Consider the following 16,313-nt stretch of genomic DNA (forward strand, 5'->3'; position numbering starts at 1 on the left):
TTTTAAGGTTGAGTATCACTCCATTTTCTTTATCCATTCATCTGGAGACAGGCAATGAGTTTGGCTTTATAGCTTGGATATTGTGAATCATGCTGCTATAAATATTGATGAGGCTGTAACCTTATGTTATGCTGATTTTAGATTTTGAATATATACCAAAGAGTGGGATAGTTGGGTCATATGATGGCTTTGTTCCCAGATTTTTGTTTTAAGTTTATTCGTTCCTTTAAGTTAAAACATGACAATAAAGTGTATTTTGACATATTGCACATACAAGGAGTATAACTTCTCATTCACATGGTTGAACGTGATGTGGAGTTACACTGGTCGCGTATTTATATATAAGCATAGGAAAGTTATGTCTGATTCATTCTACTGTCTTTCCCATTCCCATCCTCCTCCTTCCCTTCTTCCCAATTTTTTTTGAGGAATTTCTGCTCTCCATGGTAGTTGCCCTCATTTGCAGTCCCACCAGCAGTGTATGAGTCACCTTTTCCCACATCCTCACCAACACTTATTATTGGTGTATTTGATATTTGTCATTCTGACAGGAGTGAGATGAAATCACAGTGTAGCTTTTTTCTTTATTTTTTAGTTGTAGATGGACACAATACTTTTATTTATTTATTTTTATGCGGTTCTGAGGACTGAACCTCACTTGTGATAGGCAGTGCTCTACCACTGAGCTACAACACCAGCCCCACACAGTGTGGTTTGGATTTGCATTTCCCCGATTGCTAACGACGTTGAACACTCTTTCACGTATTTATTAAGAAATTTGTATTTCTTCTTTTGAGAAGAGTCTGTTGAGTTCTTATGCCATGTATTAATTGGGTTATTTATTTATTTATTTTGGGTGTTAAGATTTTTGAGTCCTTTTTCTGTTCTGGATATTACTGCCCTATCTGAGGAGCAGGTGGCGAAGATCCCCTGTTCTCTAGGATGTCTCTCCATGCAATTAATTGTTTCCTTTGCTCTGCAGAAGCTTTTTAATTTGCATCCCATTTATTGATTTTTGGTTTAATTTCTTATGCTTTAGGAGTCTTTTTAAGGAAGTCAACCCCTGGGCTGATATGTTGAAGTGTTGGTTCTACATTTTTTTCTAGCAGTTTCCAAGTTTCTGGTCTTCTTCCCCAGGTCTTTGATCCACTTTGAGTTGACTTTTGTGCAGGGTGAGAGGGACCCAGTTGCACACATAGACGTCCAGTTTCTAGCCCCAGGTATCAAGGAGGCCATGTGCTCTCCAGTGAGTGATTTGAGAATCTTCTTGTCCCTCTTCCTGTGGTCTTGTCCAGGGTCTCCGAGTCCCACGTAGCTAAGTCTCTCCCTGCTGAGGCCCAGCATTCTCCACATCATTCACCTCAAATGCAGTGCCCACCGGTGGCCTGGTTCTTCTTTGTGAGGAGTGAGTGCTGGCCCCTCTGCTTGGCCACCGTGGAACCTCCCTATAGGAACTGTTTCAGTTGTGGGTTTATAGGGTTTGTTCATCAAGCCACCTTTAAGTCCCTCAAAGGAACATTTGTTTTAACTTATTATTCCTTATGTTAGAGCTCCTTGCCCACTCTGGAGTGGGCTTTCATAGCCATGAGACCACAACTGTGGGGAATATTGGCAAGGCTTCACATAAAATGAGGCATGCCCATATTTTCTCTGTTTTATATTTAGTTGCTTCTAAAGATTATAGGGGACATGGTGTCTGAGTCTATTCTCACCTATAACTATAATTTAATTCTTCTTATTGCTGAAGGACATGAAATTTTGAGAATTGGTACATGTAGGTTATTTCCAACTGTATTGTAGTCACACAAAACAAAATCAGCATGCTTTATATTGTATGATATTGTTTGTTGTATAAAATGTTTACTATAAAAGTGTCACCTATAAATTTAGGGTTTCCAATCAAGCCAAATTATGAAAGTTGGAGTTGGCTTAGTCACGTAGTATGCATGCCTCTACACTACTGTATTTATTACATAACTATACTAAGAGGTTACCTACGCTCTTTATTCCTGCTTATTTTCTCCATGGATCATATTTTTAACTTGAAAAGTAGCCTAAGGCTGCCATCGTGTTTGCTAGATTTTCCATGAGATCAGAGCACAAGGTTTAAGTTCCTCTTAGCTGCTTTGACTTAGCAGGTGTCTGAAGTGGCAGCCTTTCCCCTCCCTTTTCCCCTGGTTATGCCTTTACCTACCTCAGCAGTGGTGTTCAGTCCCTGCCTCTGGTTGCTAAGAAGAAAGAGAAAGATCTGGTGTCTCCAAGGAATGGCCTGTCCCTAGGGTGACACCTCCAAAGGATAATTCTTTCCTTCATCCATTATTTGTCCTCTTAAACAAAACCTTCCTCATGGCTAATTCCTGCTGGTGGCCAAATCTCCCCCTTTCTCTTTGAATGTTCACTGGTGGTCTAGAGTGGCCACTGTGGGGCATGCCCTCCTCTGTAGGGTACATCAGTGAGACTCAGAGGGGATTACGGTTTGTTTTTGAGGGGTTCCCTGAAAAGCTCCTGTGTGTGACAATGCAGCAGGGTCAGAGGGGAAGCGACAAATCATGGAACCTCCACCTGATCCAGGTGTTAATCCATTTGTTGGAACTGTGATTTGAATGGGTCATACCTATAGGCACATGGGGACTTGCTGGGGGCAGCAGGTCATTGAGACATGCCTACAGGATGATATTTTGGCCTTGGACACTCCTGTGTCCTCCATGATCCTGGCTTCCCACCCTGGCTGCCATGGACTGAGCAGGTGTCCACCACACGCCCTCCTGTCATGGATGACCTGCCTTGGTGCCAGCTTAAGGGGAACTGATCTCTGAAACTGTGAGCCCCCAATAACCTTTCCTCCACCAAGTTGTTCTTGTCAAGTACTTTAGTCACAGCTACCCAAAGTTGAGTAATGCGGAGGGGCTAGGGTGGTCATCCAGGGGAGCAACAGTGGTCTCAACTGTGTTTTTAATTATTTTATTTTGTGACAGTTTAATTTAAGGGAGAGACTCTTAGCCTGTCACTGGTAGCAGCACTTCAAAGTCCAAGCACATTGCCCAGGGAGATTTGTAACCTCAAATTATTTCTTTGGGCGTCTGTAGGAGAGAGGGCTCAAAATGCTCCTTCTCCTGTTCTCCTTGTATCAGGAGCCACCCGTCACCCTGGATGGCAGCCATGGGTGGGGTGGGAGGTGGAGATCAGCAGCATCCAGGAAGCAGCAGAGACGGGGCTGCCCGCAGAGCAGCAGAAACTCCATTGACGGATGTCATGTAGGACTGTCCTTGGGAGGGGGACCAGTGAGGTCAAGAGGAAAGAGAACAAATTATCTTTCTCACAAATGCCACACACCACACACTGGTCACGGTGGATAGGCTCCTCCTCCTGTATGTGGAGATTTATCCTCATTGTTCTGCCCTCTTGCCTCCCCATGCCCTGTCCTTCCCTAGCTCTTACCCTCTGACCACCTGCCCACGGATCAGGGAGGCAAGAGGGAGGAGGAACAGGAGGATGGGAAACAGGGGGAAGCAGCTCAGGCAGCCCCCTGGGTGTGGAGAGCAGGAAACAGCCTCCTAAGGAAACAGCTCTCATGAGGAGCCCTGGGTGGAGGCACAGTAACAGCAAATTTGGGCTTCTGATGGTCACGGCCATAACCTGATAGATTTCTGTTGCTGTAGGCACTAGGTGTGCAGTCCTCTGTCACAGCAGCATTAGAAACTTACACAAGGTGGTCGTACTGTGGGGAGATATGTGAGGGGCTTCAGAAATGTTTCATTTCTTACTTGAGCTGCACGTTCATTGCTGTAGGCACCAGGATCACTCCAGGCTGAAGGAGGGAACCCCATCATGAGCTGGAAACTCTGTGGAACAGGGAGCTGAGCCAAGACTCACAGTCAAATGCATTTCCCACTAACTGTACCCACCACTTCCCCAAAATTCAGGAGACCCAAGAGCCATAGGACCCCACACAATGTCATGGTCCATGAAGTACCAGAAACCTTGTGGTCAGAAAGGGAAGATCAACAAACAGTTGGTGACACATGAGAGCTCAGGGAAGCGCTCAGGCCCTCAAGTCCCCTCCCTCCACCTTGCTCAGGGCTCTGGGCCTCAGGGGCAGGTGTCCCACAGTGTGGAGGTGCAGCCAGGGGAGGCTCAGTGTGAGGACACACACCCTGTGCTGAGCTCAAGGCCACTCTGTGGGCACTCAGTCAGTGACAGGCTTTGCTGATACCACGTGATAAACCAAGGGGATCCCCAGGATGAACAGTGACCACCCTGTGTCTCCCCCAGGATGAACAGTGACCACCCTGTGTCTCCCCCAGGAGCAGCTGCACAGGAGCTGCAGGTGATCCAGCCTGAGAAGCCAGTGTCTGTCGCTGGTGGAGAGTCGGCCACTCTGCACTGCACTGTGACCTCCCTGCTCCCTGTGGGGCCTATCCAGTGGTTTAAGGGGGCAGGGCCAGGCCGGGAGTTGTTCTACAATTTCAAAGAAGGACACTTCCCCCGAGTCACAAGTCTCTCAGATTACACAAGGAGGGACAACAGGGACTTTTCCATCCGCATCAGTAATGTCACCCCAGCAGACACTGGCACCTACTACTGTGTGAAGTTCCAGAGATCGACCCCTGTTGATAAGGAGTATAAGTCTGGACCAGGCACCGAGTTGTCTGTGCGAGGTGAGTGCAGCTGCCTCCTCCTCCCTGGGGTGGGACAGGAGGTCAGGGTCACGCCCTCCACCCTGGGGGCCACAGCTGAGAAGCAGGAGCAGCACTGGGTGCTCATGTCATGACCTGCTGTCACCCCTTCTGCAGGTCAGGGAGGCAGAGGCCTGTGGAGGCCGTGCTATGTGGTCCAGGCTCCATGGCTGGTAAATGGGGGGCATCTGCACCCCTCACCTGCCTGCTCCACAGCCCTGGCCTTTTCCAGTCTGGCCTGCCCTGTGGCTCCCCAGCTGAGGGCTCTGAGGGTTTGGCCGATCACAGAGCCAGACCACATCTGTTACATTTAGAGAACACTGCCCCGTGGGGGTGACCCTTCTCTTTTTGCCACTGAAGGCCTCCCTTGTGCCAATCTGTGCTCTGACTGCTATGAAACAGTAGGGAAATTTCTAACAACAAGCTACTGTTCCTGTCCCTCCCTGAGGACCTGGCCTCCAGAGCAGGGAGGAGGCAGGGCATCTTTCCTTCCTTCCCCTCCTGGAACAGCACCTGAGAGGACTCTGACAGGCTCAGGTTCCCTGTAGACCTGGGGCCCTGGTGGAGGAGCTGCCAAGAGGTTGGGCCTTAGCCCTGGGTCTTCCTGTAAATCCCTGTGTCTCAGGGACCAGCCCTCACAGGCCCTGCAGGGCAGGAGCACAGCTGGGTCACTCACTCAGGGAGTGTTCTCCATGTGGGTGACACAGGGGTCCCAGTTCAGGAAGCACAGGTGCTCACTGTGTGGTTCCTGCAAGAGGCCCTGCATGCCCCTCCTAGGCCACGAGGCTGAGGTGGTCAGCACACATGGACCTTCACCCCTGTGCCCACCCCTGTTGACCTGGGGAGCTGGAGGCCCAGCAGGCCCTCTCTCACAGCACATTAATGCCAGGAGGGGACAGAGCCCAACCTGACTCCAGCCTAGGCTCCTGCTGCCCTGGGAATAGACACTGTCCCCACAGAGGAGCCAGGGCACAGGAGGGGATCAACACAGACCCTGACCTGACCCACTGGGCAGGGAGCAGCATCTCTGCTCCTCCTCCCTCTCCCACAAATTCAGGACGACACTCACATTCACACCCTGAAGCCACAGTGAGTGGGGAACCTCTATTGAGAATACCATGCTAAGCAAAATAAACCAATCCCCAAAACCAAAGGCCGAATGTTCTCCCTGATAAGTGGATGCTGATCCATAACGGGGTGGGGGGGCATGCGAGGAATGGAGGAACTTCGATTGGGCAAAGGGGATGGAGAGGAGGGTTGGGGACATGGGTGTAGGAAAGATGGTGGAATGAGACAGACATCATTACCCTAGAGACATGCGTGACTGCACATATGGTGCCACTCTACATCGTGTACAACCAGAGAAATGAAAAGCTGTGCTCCACTTATGCATAAGGACCTGAAATGCATTCTGCTGTCAAGTATAACTAATTAGAAAAACAACAACAAAACTCTTGAACGTCGGCCACGGTCTCCTTCCACAGGGAGATCAGCACACTCAGAGCTGCTCTGTTGTTTGAACAAGAGCAAAAGACTTCATCCTATGGGGATGTTATAGCCGGTCTTGTTGTCACGGTGGGTGGGATCAGGGACTCCCCACTTGCTGTGCCTAGATATCACATGGGAAACTGAAGACAAGTTCGCCCAGACCCAGGCTTCTTCTAGAAATTTTGCTTTAAAATGTCTGACGTGGGTCTAAGGTTCTGTTACACCATCAGGGCGGGCAAGCCCTGGACAACCCCTGGGATGTTCTGAAGACACAGAGAGAAAGCTGGTGTCTCCCTCTGGTCATGAAGGAGATCGCGGGAAGCCTTCTTGTGTGCAGAAGTTTCAGAAGGGCATGTGCTGAGCTCAGCTCCCTGGGCCTGTGGCAGGTTTCCCTACACACCCCGCTCACGTCCAGGTCAGCCCAGGACCCCATCAAATAGGTGTCTGGAGCCAGCGAGTCTGCCTCGACAGCACACAGCCCTCCCTGCCTTGATGATCCAAAATGTCACTCAGGTGTCTGTCCCTGTCCCTTCACAGAGCCCCACTTTATGGAAATAGCTTCTCTGGATGAAACCCCTGTGATGCTGTTCATGATGTGAGAAGCACTTTGCCACCTTGTTTCCTGTGGGGACTCTTAAGAACACAGGGAGAGGGTGGGGGTGCAGCTCAGTGCTGGTTCCTGCTGAGCACCCTGAGGCCCTGGGTAGACTCTCAGTACCTGGGGGGGCAGGGAAACAGGCAGAGCCCCGTCATCCTGTGGTGTCTGCTCCTCCTGTCATCCTGGGGGCTGCAGGAACAGGATGGAGCTTTTCCTGGGGTCCCCACTGCATTTGTTGCTGTTTCTTCTACTGAATGTGTGGTTCCAGAAGGAGTGATGACACAGGCACAGGTGTCATTTATTAGGCTCCTACTGCATGCCAGCGCTGTCCCTTGCCATCATTTCTACAGAAGGGGACACTGAGACTGACCAGAAAAAGAACAGGTGTGGATGACAGGAGCCTGATCTCTTCCCTCTCCCCCACCCTGGTGCCCATGGCCGGCCATGCCCCTCTCTAAGCCTTATCCCATAATGGGGTCTCACTAGGACCTCTTCATGGGGCAGTTGGTTATCAAGAGCTGAGGGCTCTGAGGGCTCAGGCCAGCTTCAGGATGCTGAGCAGCTCTTGATAAGTGGCCACTGACCAGAGTCCTTATCCCCTGTAAGGACTTCCATGCTGCTGGGGTCTGGGTGACTCTACTTCTTCGGTGACACCCTCCACATTGTGCTCTGTAAGTGTTGGAAGTATGTCAGGCAGGGAGGTCAATTTTATTTGCTAATAAATACAAACCTTCATGATTTTTGCTGCCTGGTGACAGCTGTAGAAGGTGCTGGGTGGTGACGAGCAATCTGGAGACATCAGAGGACCTGTCCACAGGCAAGCAGCCTCCTGATGCTCTCCCCTGAGGGCCCTCAGGACCTGCTCAGGGGCCTGGGTCTGCATCTCTTGTAATTAGCCATCAGTTATGAACTCATCCCTGTTCAGTGACCTGTGACTCCAATGCCAAGTGACCCAGGGAAGCCCACATTCAGAAAGCATCCCTTCATCTCTCCTTCTCGAATCCGGGTCTTGGCCCAGGTGAGGCCCATGGCATGTTGGTGGAAAGAGGAGCAAGTTGGCTGAGTTCAGAACCCCCTGTGGACGAGCCCTGCACAGAACAAAGTCAGGGAGAAGGAGGGACCTCTGTGTGTGTGTGTGTGTGTGTGTGTGTGCTGAGGATTGAAACTGGGGCATTTTAAGACTGAGCTACATCCTCAGCAAGTTTCATTATTTATTTTGAGGAAGGTTCTCTCTAGGTTTCCCAGTCTGATCTTAAATTGCAGTCCCCCTGCCTCAGCCTCCCCAGTCTCTGGGCAACATGCCTGACCATTTGCTGAGATTCCAGGGTCAGCTCTGTGTGATCCAAAGCCAACTGTGCTCAGTGTGGCCTGGGGGAGATTTGCCAACCACCCCATCCCACAGATGAGGTGCTGGGCCAGGTCTCAGCATGGAGAGCTGGTTCCCATGTTCACTTTGGTGTCCTGGTACTGTTTGTCCCTGCATTTGTTTCTAAATATGACTCCCCTTGGTCTCAAGCATTCCAGGGCAGGCCAGCAGGAAAAGGTTGTTAACAAAGGGTGAGACAGGGCTGTGAGATCCTCCCTGGGCCCAGGTTGGTAGCAGTGCTCTGGTGCTGAGAGGAAGGCTCTGACCTCAGGCCTGGAGCAGCACCTGGGCTGACATTCCTCACTGTGTTGCCAGACAGCTGTGCTCACTCAGGGACATGAGGGTAGGGACACCACACGGGGACACTCAGCACCCAGAGAGCTTTATTAGGAGCATTAAAAACATCTTGTCTTGTCATTGTGGGTGTAACCCTGTGACAGAGCATGTGCTTAGCATGCACCTGGGCTCAATCCCCAGGACAGCAAATAAGAACACCAACAATAACATCAAAGACGATCCTTAACAGTGTCACTCACTTGTGCTCAGAAGGGGTCTCCCGATCATCTCACTTGTCTGTCAATCCCCTCCACAGCCAGACCTTCTCCCCCCATGGTATCGGGTCCAGGGACGAGGGCCACACCTGGGCAGACGGTGAGCTTCACCTGCACGTCCCACGGCTTCTCCCCCCGGAACATCACCCTCAAGTGGTTCAGAAATGGGAATGAGCTCTCGCACACCCAGACCAGCGTGCACCCCACAGGAGAAAGTGTGTCCTTCAATGTGACCAGCACAGCCCAGGTGACCCTGGCCCCTGGGGACGTGCACTCTCAGGTCATCTGTCAGGTGGCCCATGTCACCCTACAGGGGAGCCCTCTTCGTGGGACTGCCAAGTTGTCTGACACCATCCGAGGTACAGGACCCTGCTCCCCACCTCAGCACACACTGACCACCCAGCCTGCTGCTCCCCAGGGGCCTTGGTCCAGGACCTCAGTGGCCTGGGTTCTAGCTCCCAGCAGTGCTGTCCCCTGCCGTCACATGTGGACTCCTGCCCTGTGGCCAGCATGTGCTGGTGGCTTCATTTAATTGACCAGCAGCAACTACCACTGCTGAGCTCCTCCCAGAGCTGAGCCTTGACGTGCAGGGAGGTTCCATCTATTTGCTCACTTCCTGCAGGCAGCGTGTCAGCCTCACTCACTTACCCTCAGGGGGGCTGCTGGTCACTTGGCACCTGTGGGTGGCAGGCCCTGTGGTTAGTGATTCACTCCCGTGCAAACCCCCAGTGTCTGAGCCCCTCTGCATGCCTGGCCCTGTCCCGAGGGAGGCCCTTGCCCTGCTGGGAGGAGCTCAGCATCTGTGCCATAAGGTCACAGCTTCTCCCTGTGCTGTTTCAGTTCCACCCACCATGGAGGTCACCCCCCTGCCCACCATGGCAGGGAACCTGGTGAACGTCACCTGCCAGGTGAAGCACTTCTACCCCAAGAGCCTAAAGGTGACCTGGGTGGAGAATGGAAATGTGTCCAGGACACAGACAGCCTCAACACGCTCAGAGAACAAGGACGGGACCTTCAACCTGACGAGCTGGCTGCTGGTCAACTCCTCTGTGCACAGGGAGGATGTGACGTTCACCTGCCGGGTGGAGCATGATGGGCAGCCAGCCACCACCAGGAACTACACCCTGCAGGTCTCTGCTGGCCCCAGGGAGCAAGGCCCGGACAACATCCCCGGTGAGTCCTCTACCGTGGCTGACTGGATGCTTTAAACTTCACCTTGACTCTGTGTGTTGTGACGTGAGAGCAGTGACCCCCCTTCCCACAGGGCGCCCAGAGCCTGAGAACACAGCAGCGTCTTAGTCAGCTCCCCATACCACACTCTGAGGGTCTCCTCTGTGGGGTTGGGCACACATCTCATGGGGCCTTCAAACAGGGACACTAAGGAGGAAGGGGGGGATGGGCCTGTCCTGGCAGCTGATGCATGGCTTTTTCACCTGACACTTGTCACATCCTCATGGCCCTCTCTCCTTCTCTCTTTACCCACCTTAGAGGTTACCCCCAAACACACAGTGACATAGAACCAGGTGACTGTCACCTGCCAGGCAAAGAAGTCCTATCCCCCCCCCCCCGAGCCTGCATGTGACCTGGTTGGAGAATGGAATTGTGTCCATGATAGAAACTACCTCAGTCATCCCAGAGAACAAGGAAGAAAGCTGTAACCACATGAGCAGTCTCCTGGAGAACTCATGTGTCCAGGGTGGGGACATGGTGCTCACCTGCCAGGAGGTACATGAAGGGCAACCAGCCACCTCCAGAAGCCGTAGGCTAGATGTCTCTGTCCTCCAGAAGGAGCAGGGGACAGACACCTCCCTGTGGGGTCTCCACTCCAGCTGGATGGGTCTTTTTCATGTCTTTTCTATTTTTTATAGTGGTAAAGGTAGTAGTCATGTTCATTACTAAATAATCTATAAGCCTATAAGTCAGCTGCAATCCCCCAAGAGTCTCCACTGTGAAGAACTAGGTCCACCTCTCCATGGGTCTTCTGACATAACAGATATTAAAGAAGATAAGCAGGGAGGAAGGGACCATCCTGTCCTACTGTCCTGCCTCTCGTCTCTGCACCTAACAAGTGCTCTGCTATCCTTCCTCCAGGCCTCTCCCTCTTCCTCACCCTGTCAACCTGTGCCCAGCCTCCATTCCATATTGGAATTTTCCATACACATCTGTCTCCTTACCTAGAAAACTCTGGTCCCTGATGGGTGAAATTTTGGAGAGGACCCTCTGAGGATGTGGAGACTGTTTGGACCAGGACCATAGGTGACCTTGCATAGTCTCCACAGCGGTCTCATTGGCTTCCTGATTTGTGATAACTGACCCGTAGTAATGATGACCCTCAATGCATCATGACAACATGCAAGTTTCTGATTGAGTGTATTTTCCTTCAACCACTGTGTGCATGAAGAGTTATTGAAAGGGAAACTATGATGGCCCTAGAGAGCAAAGGGGTGTTGCTGATGACTTCTTGCCCTGCACCTGGAGATCTATCCACACTACTCTGGCAAATATAAAGTCCCTGGGGACAGAGCCAACACAGCCTATAATGCAAATTTGAGCTAATTGAGGACGTGTTCCCTTTCCCATGCACATTGTCCCAAGGACCCACAGTTGGCTGAAGTCTGTGGGCCAATGTGAATCATCTCTCTGTGCAGTCATAGCAGCTGGTCTGGATGCCAGATGATTCTTTCAAGGTCCAGGTTCCTTCCAGCATGTCCTATCCTGGGCCTCATGTGCTGGGTCAATACTGGGCCACTGGTCTGTCCCTGTTCCCTCTTGCAGGAAGAGTAATGATGAGAAGTGAATGACAATTTCCATCATAGTAGGAGACACATGGAGGCTGCTGATCCCATCTGCTAGTCACTTAGCCAGGAATGCACTCGAGTGCCAGTGGAGTCCACAGCTGGAATGGTCCAGTGATGAGGACATTCTTCTACAAATCCAACAGCTTTATCCCAGTTCATAAAAATAATGACAATTTTCTCTAACCATTAAATGTGATTGGAGTATATTCCAATTTTTGAAAATTCCTTTCATAGCAGTTTTCTGTGCTCCAAAATTAGTTTGAATTCATCTTCAACCTCCTTAGGAAACCCCCTGGGCATCATGAGTCCTTTTCTAAGTTTGAATTCCCTCAGCATTTTTTGGCCATTCACAGGCTAGATGTGATTTTGAGCGTACTGGGGTAGGTTGTGCTTCTTGAGGGATTTTTGGTCCATTTTATCGAAGGTGTCAACTTTATCTATGTCTACAGATGTGCTCCTACTATCTCATCAGTATCCTTCTAATGTCTGTAGGATCTGCAGTCCTTTTTATATCTTGAGTTGGTTAATGTCTCCCTCCTCCTCCTCCTCCTCCTCCTTCTTCTTCTTCTCTCTCTCTCTCTCCCTCTCCTTCTCTATCTCTGTCATCAGTTTTGCAAGGGTATTTTCTATGTTATTGACCTTTCAAAGGGATCAACTTTGTGTTCCAATGATCTTCTCTATTACTTCCCTGTATTCCATTTTATTGAATTTCTACTCTTCTGTGTTTTATTGTTTACTTTATTCTGCTTTCTCAGGGTTCATATGCATCTTCTTTTTATTGCTTCTGTGGGAGGAGGCTTCAGTTCTTGGTCTGAGACTCTCCCGCTTTCCTTTGACACTCCTGGACACCTGCATGAAGACTGCATCCTGAGGGCCAGCCCACTATAAGCATGGCCTGGTGCATCCCAGGTCCTCTCTATAATGTGGGACCACAGCACTTCTTCCTTCCGGGTTGCAGTAAGGATTCCATGATGCAGAGAAGCATTTTTGTTGGGATAGAACATGGAAGATGTCACTGGATATTTGTGGAGCAGAGTTACTCTGAGGCCTTCCTGCTGTGACTGTGATCAGCAACTCAGAGTCAACTAAGGTCTTTGTGGACCTTCATCCATAGGTCCCTAGTCTACGCTTCAGTGTTCTACAACTTCCCATCAGGGCCCTATCCAAACAGAGAAAGCCCTTGAACTTGAGAATGCAACCTCCTCTGAAGCCCTGCTACTCTTAGAATTACATCCAGGAACCAGTCCTCTGTGTTTGCTGCCCTCGGGCTCCAGGAGACAAAAAAATCCACAATACTACAGAGAAGTCCCCAGGCTCTTACAATTCACCTTTGCCTTCTGATAACATAAGTTAAGCTTGTCATTGTCTTTCCCCAAAGGAGGACTGTGGCCCAGAAGCAGCCCTGACATGTCATGGCTAACTGGAACCATTTCCCAATTTTTGTTCAAACACCAGACGCCACGATTCCCTTCCTGAGGTCAAGCCAGGTCACTTTTGGTGAAAGTGTGAACAACTGAAAAACGTGGCTCTTGGTAAAATGCAAAGATTCCCGAGGTCTGCTGCCCAGGATCTGGCTTTGTATGTCCAGCAGCAACACTTCAGGAGACACAGCCCTGGAGTGTTCTCTTCTGGATGGAGTTTGAGGCCCCTGACATATAGGAGAACCTCTTTCTTTACCCAGGAGAGTGTTTTTCAGCCAGTGATTTTGTTATTCAGCCTGTATCTCCTTAGCAGGCTCCAAGGTCCTGAGACACAGGGTCATTCAGGTCACCCATGGTACTGAGCGGGCAGCCATGCTCTCCTCTCTCACTATGGAATGCCAACACCCCATGTGCATGCCCCGTTGAAAATAGTTTTCATGGGCTGGGTCATGGCTCAGTGGTAGAGCATGTCTGAAGAGGCCCTGGGTTCGATTCTCAGCACTGCATATAAATAAACGAATAAAATTAAGGTCCATCAACATCTAAAAATATTAAAAAAAAAAGAAAATAGTTTTCATGGCCCAGAGATACTGAACCATTCTTTTGGCCCCAAAGAAGATGCTCTAAGGTATCACATTACAGAACTCCAGGGAGGAGCTCCTCTGGGTTTGGATTCCTCTAAGCTGTGACCCTCCTATAACTCTTACGTCTGAGTTTCCTCATGAGGAGGAAATGGTAATCCCTCTACATGGGATGGTGAGGATCCAGGAGGGACCAGCATGGCTGGGTGGGCAATGTGCATGGAGCCCATGTTTTCACCTCCCTTTAGTGAGAACACCCTGGGACCAGAGGTTGGGTGAGTGGGGATAAGGAATAAGCCAGGCTTCTGCCTTGGGCTTGACAAGGCCAGTCAGGACAGGGAGGGTGTGGACCCAGGGAGCCTCAGCTAGGACAAGTGCAGGCTTCTTGGTGTGCATGGACTCCCAGGATCCCTTCTAATGGCTCCTCCTGTCCCTTGATTTCAGGAAGTGTGAATTATAATCTTGCTCTATACCTTGTAGTCCTGTTATTTGGCCTCAAGATCCTACTGGCAGTCAGTGTCTCTGCCACCTATATCCACAGGAAGAAGAAGTTCTGATTGTAAGTCCCAAGAAGGGAGGGTGGACCACAGGTTGCTGAAGAAGGGAGGGGGCAGGGGGAGTGCAGCCCACCTGTGCACAGCTGCAGAGTCAGTGGGTCTAGAGAACCAGGCACACACCCCTTGGCACCCTCAGGGTCTCATATAACTTTTGTGGGGTCCCCAACTCCCAGGAAGTGTGTGTGGTATGCAGGAGATGAGGAGGTCAAGGCTTGGCACGAGTGTCCACTGAGGCATGGGGCTCCAGAGATGATGGGCCAAAGTGGTGCAATGAAGGTCAGCAGATTTGGCGTGTCCCTTGGAGACCACCCCAAGATTAGTCCAGTAGTCCAGTGAGAGGCCTCCATGGGCAGGAAGGGTCTACCATATGCAGCAATGTTGAGAAGTTCTAGATGGGCTGCTCAGGGCTGCTCCCTTCTGACCTTTAGTGTGGCCAAGCTGCAGGGAGAGGGAAGGGCAGTCAGACACAGGAGAGGCTGAGCTGAGACTGTCCTGGGACTGTGGGTTCCCTCAAGACAGACATCCAAGGAGGGCCAACCAGAACCTCCCAGCTCTCAGGAGATGTGTCATAAAGGTGAGCAGATACCTGAATGTGCACATGTTTCCCACAGATTCTTCATCACTCCCTGCTGCCTGGGACCCTCAGTCTCTGCCACCTTCTTCCTGCTCCATGGTGCTCAGCCTGAGAGAAGGGGCTGCCGAGAAGCCTCTGTAGCCTCTGCTCAAATGCCTCCTCCCAGGACACCCACCAGCCCACAGGCCCCTGTTGCTCCCCTGCCCAGTCCTGGATGCCTCACGACCCAGTCTGCATTCATGGTGCTGTGCAGGGGGCTGGCACCTGCCCCTGGGCACCAACTCCTGACACCCCTCAGAATGTGACAAGGAAACCCGATCTGAACATGTCACGATGGCTCTTTTCATTGCCTTGGGTTTAGCCATCAAACGCCCCAAGTCATTGCTCTCAAGAGTCGTTTTGATTTCTTTTTTCTGCCTATGACTTCTCTCCAGCCTTGTTGAGCTCCTCAAAGGAAACTCATTCTGGTTTAATAAGAGTAATCATTCTCTCTCCTCTTTACTTAGGTCATATGCCTCAGACCCCAAGAAAGAAAAGTTCTTCTCCACCTGAGAGATTTTTCTCCCTTAGCACTTATGAGCAGCATATTGTCCTGAACAAAGGCAGTCACCACTCTCCATGGAAGAGCAGGATTGTACAAACGACTGTGCAAACTCAAACCCTGGGAAGCCATCTCCATAATGATTTAAAAATTATGATTGTTCTTCCACCTTTACAGTGTGAAAACATTAGTTAATGTCAGTTTAAATGTATAGGGAATGTAAACACTAATAAATTGAGTGCTTGGTGTACAGTAATTTGAAACATCAGAAACACTGAGCATTAGTGTTTTATTGCTTTGTAACAACTTACCAGAGGAGTTTCAGCCATGTCTCCCTGGTTCTTATTAATAGAAGTTGCGAAGCAAGCGTCTTTTCTGCCTTGGTCAATTATCAGCCCCCTTTAAAACCATCATCCTTTTGAGCACCAACACGCCCCCATGTATGTGGTTAACGTCACCTTCACTAGATGAAGCCAAAGGAAAGTCCCCATGTGGGATCCGTGTCCACACTCCATGCCAGCTACTTCTGTTCTGACCCACTTGTGGCCAGTTTAGTTTCACTTCCAGTATTGCCTCCTTTCCTTTCCTCGCTGTACTTTCATCTTGGTTGCTTATTCTTTAAACATAGAATGGACCAAAGAGGAAATAAGGGTAGAAATCAAATGAGAGCAAATGAGAACAGAGGTGTATCGAAGCTAAACCCAGCATCCCTTCATGTTACAAATGCTGCAGAAGGTGAGCATGGAAGAACCTTGCCTCAGCATTATAAAGGCTATGAATTATAAAACCACAGCGCACTTCATTCTGAATGGAGGAAAATTAAATGCACTTCATCTAATATTAAGTACAAGACAAGGTTGTCCACTCACTCTACTTCAATATAGTTAGCTATAGCCACACCAGAACAGCAATCCAACAAGAGATGAAAATTAAGGGATACAAATAGGAAAAAATGAAGCTATCTGCTTGTGAATGACATAATCCTATAACTAGAGGACCCAAAAACTCCAACAGATGATTTCTAGAGATTGTAAATCAATTCAGCAAAGGAGCCGGACACAAGATCTATACCCATAAATCAATTGCTTTCGAATACACCAATAATGATTTAGTCAAAGAACAAATCAGAAAAAAAACACCCATTTATAAACCTCAAAATAAA

General features: G+C 50.0%; 1 protein-coding gene across 1 annotated transcript; it reads left to right on the forward strand.

Moving 5' to 3' along the window:
* Positions 1–4,273: 4,273 nt before the first annotated feature.
* LOC101972741 (signal-regulatory protein beta-1) lies at positions 4,274–14,934 on the forward strand. The gene is made up of 5 exons (XM_078049075.1): positions 4,274–4,658; positions 8,721–9,038; positions 9,520–9,852; positions 13,924–14,038; positions 14,648–14,934. Exons 1-4 carry the CDS (start codon positions 4,274–4,276, stop codon positions 14,034–14,036), a joined length of 1,149 nt encoding a protein of 382 aa, XP_077905201.1. The 3' UTR covers positions 14,037–14,038; positions 14,648–14,934.
* The last annotated feature ends 1,379 nt before the right edge of the window (positions 14,935–16,313 follow it).

Source organism: Ictidomys tridecemlineatus, chromosome 5 (assembly GCF_052094955.1).
Source record: "Ictidomys tridecemlineatus isolate mIctTri1 chromosome 5, mIctTri1.hap1, whole genome shotgun sequence".
Taxonomy (NCBI): Eukaryota; Metazoa; Chordata; class Mammalia; order Rodentia; family Sciuridae; genus Ictidomys; species Ictidomys tridecemlineatus.

Excerpts from the sequence above, each read along its gene's own strand:
- LOC101972741 (XM_078049075.1), top strand. The coding sequence starts at position 4,274 with ATGAACAGTGACCACCCTGTGTCTCCCCCAGGAGCAGCTGCACAGGAG. Across the intron at positions 4,659-8,720 it reads CACCGAGTTGTCTGTGCGAG|CCAGACCTTCTCCCCCCATG; the intron begins GTGAGTGCAGCT and ends TCCCCTCCACAG. Across the intron at positions 9,039-9,519 it reads GTTGTCTGACACCATCCGAG|TTCCACCCACCATGGAGGTC; the intron begins GTACAGGACCCT and ends GTGCTGTTTCAG.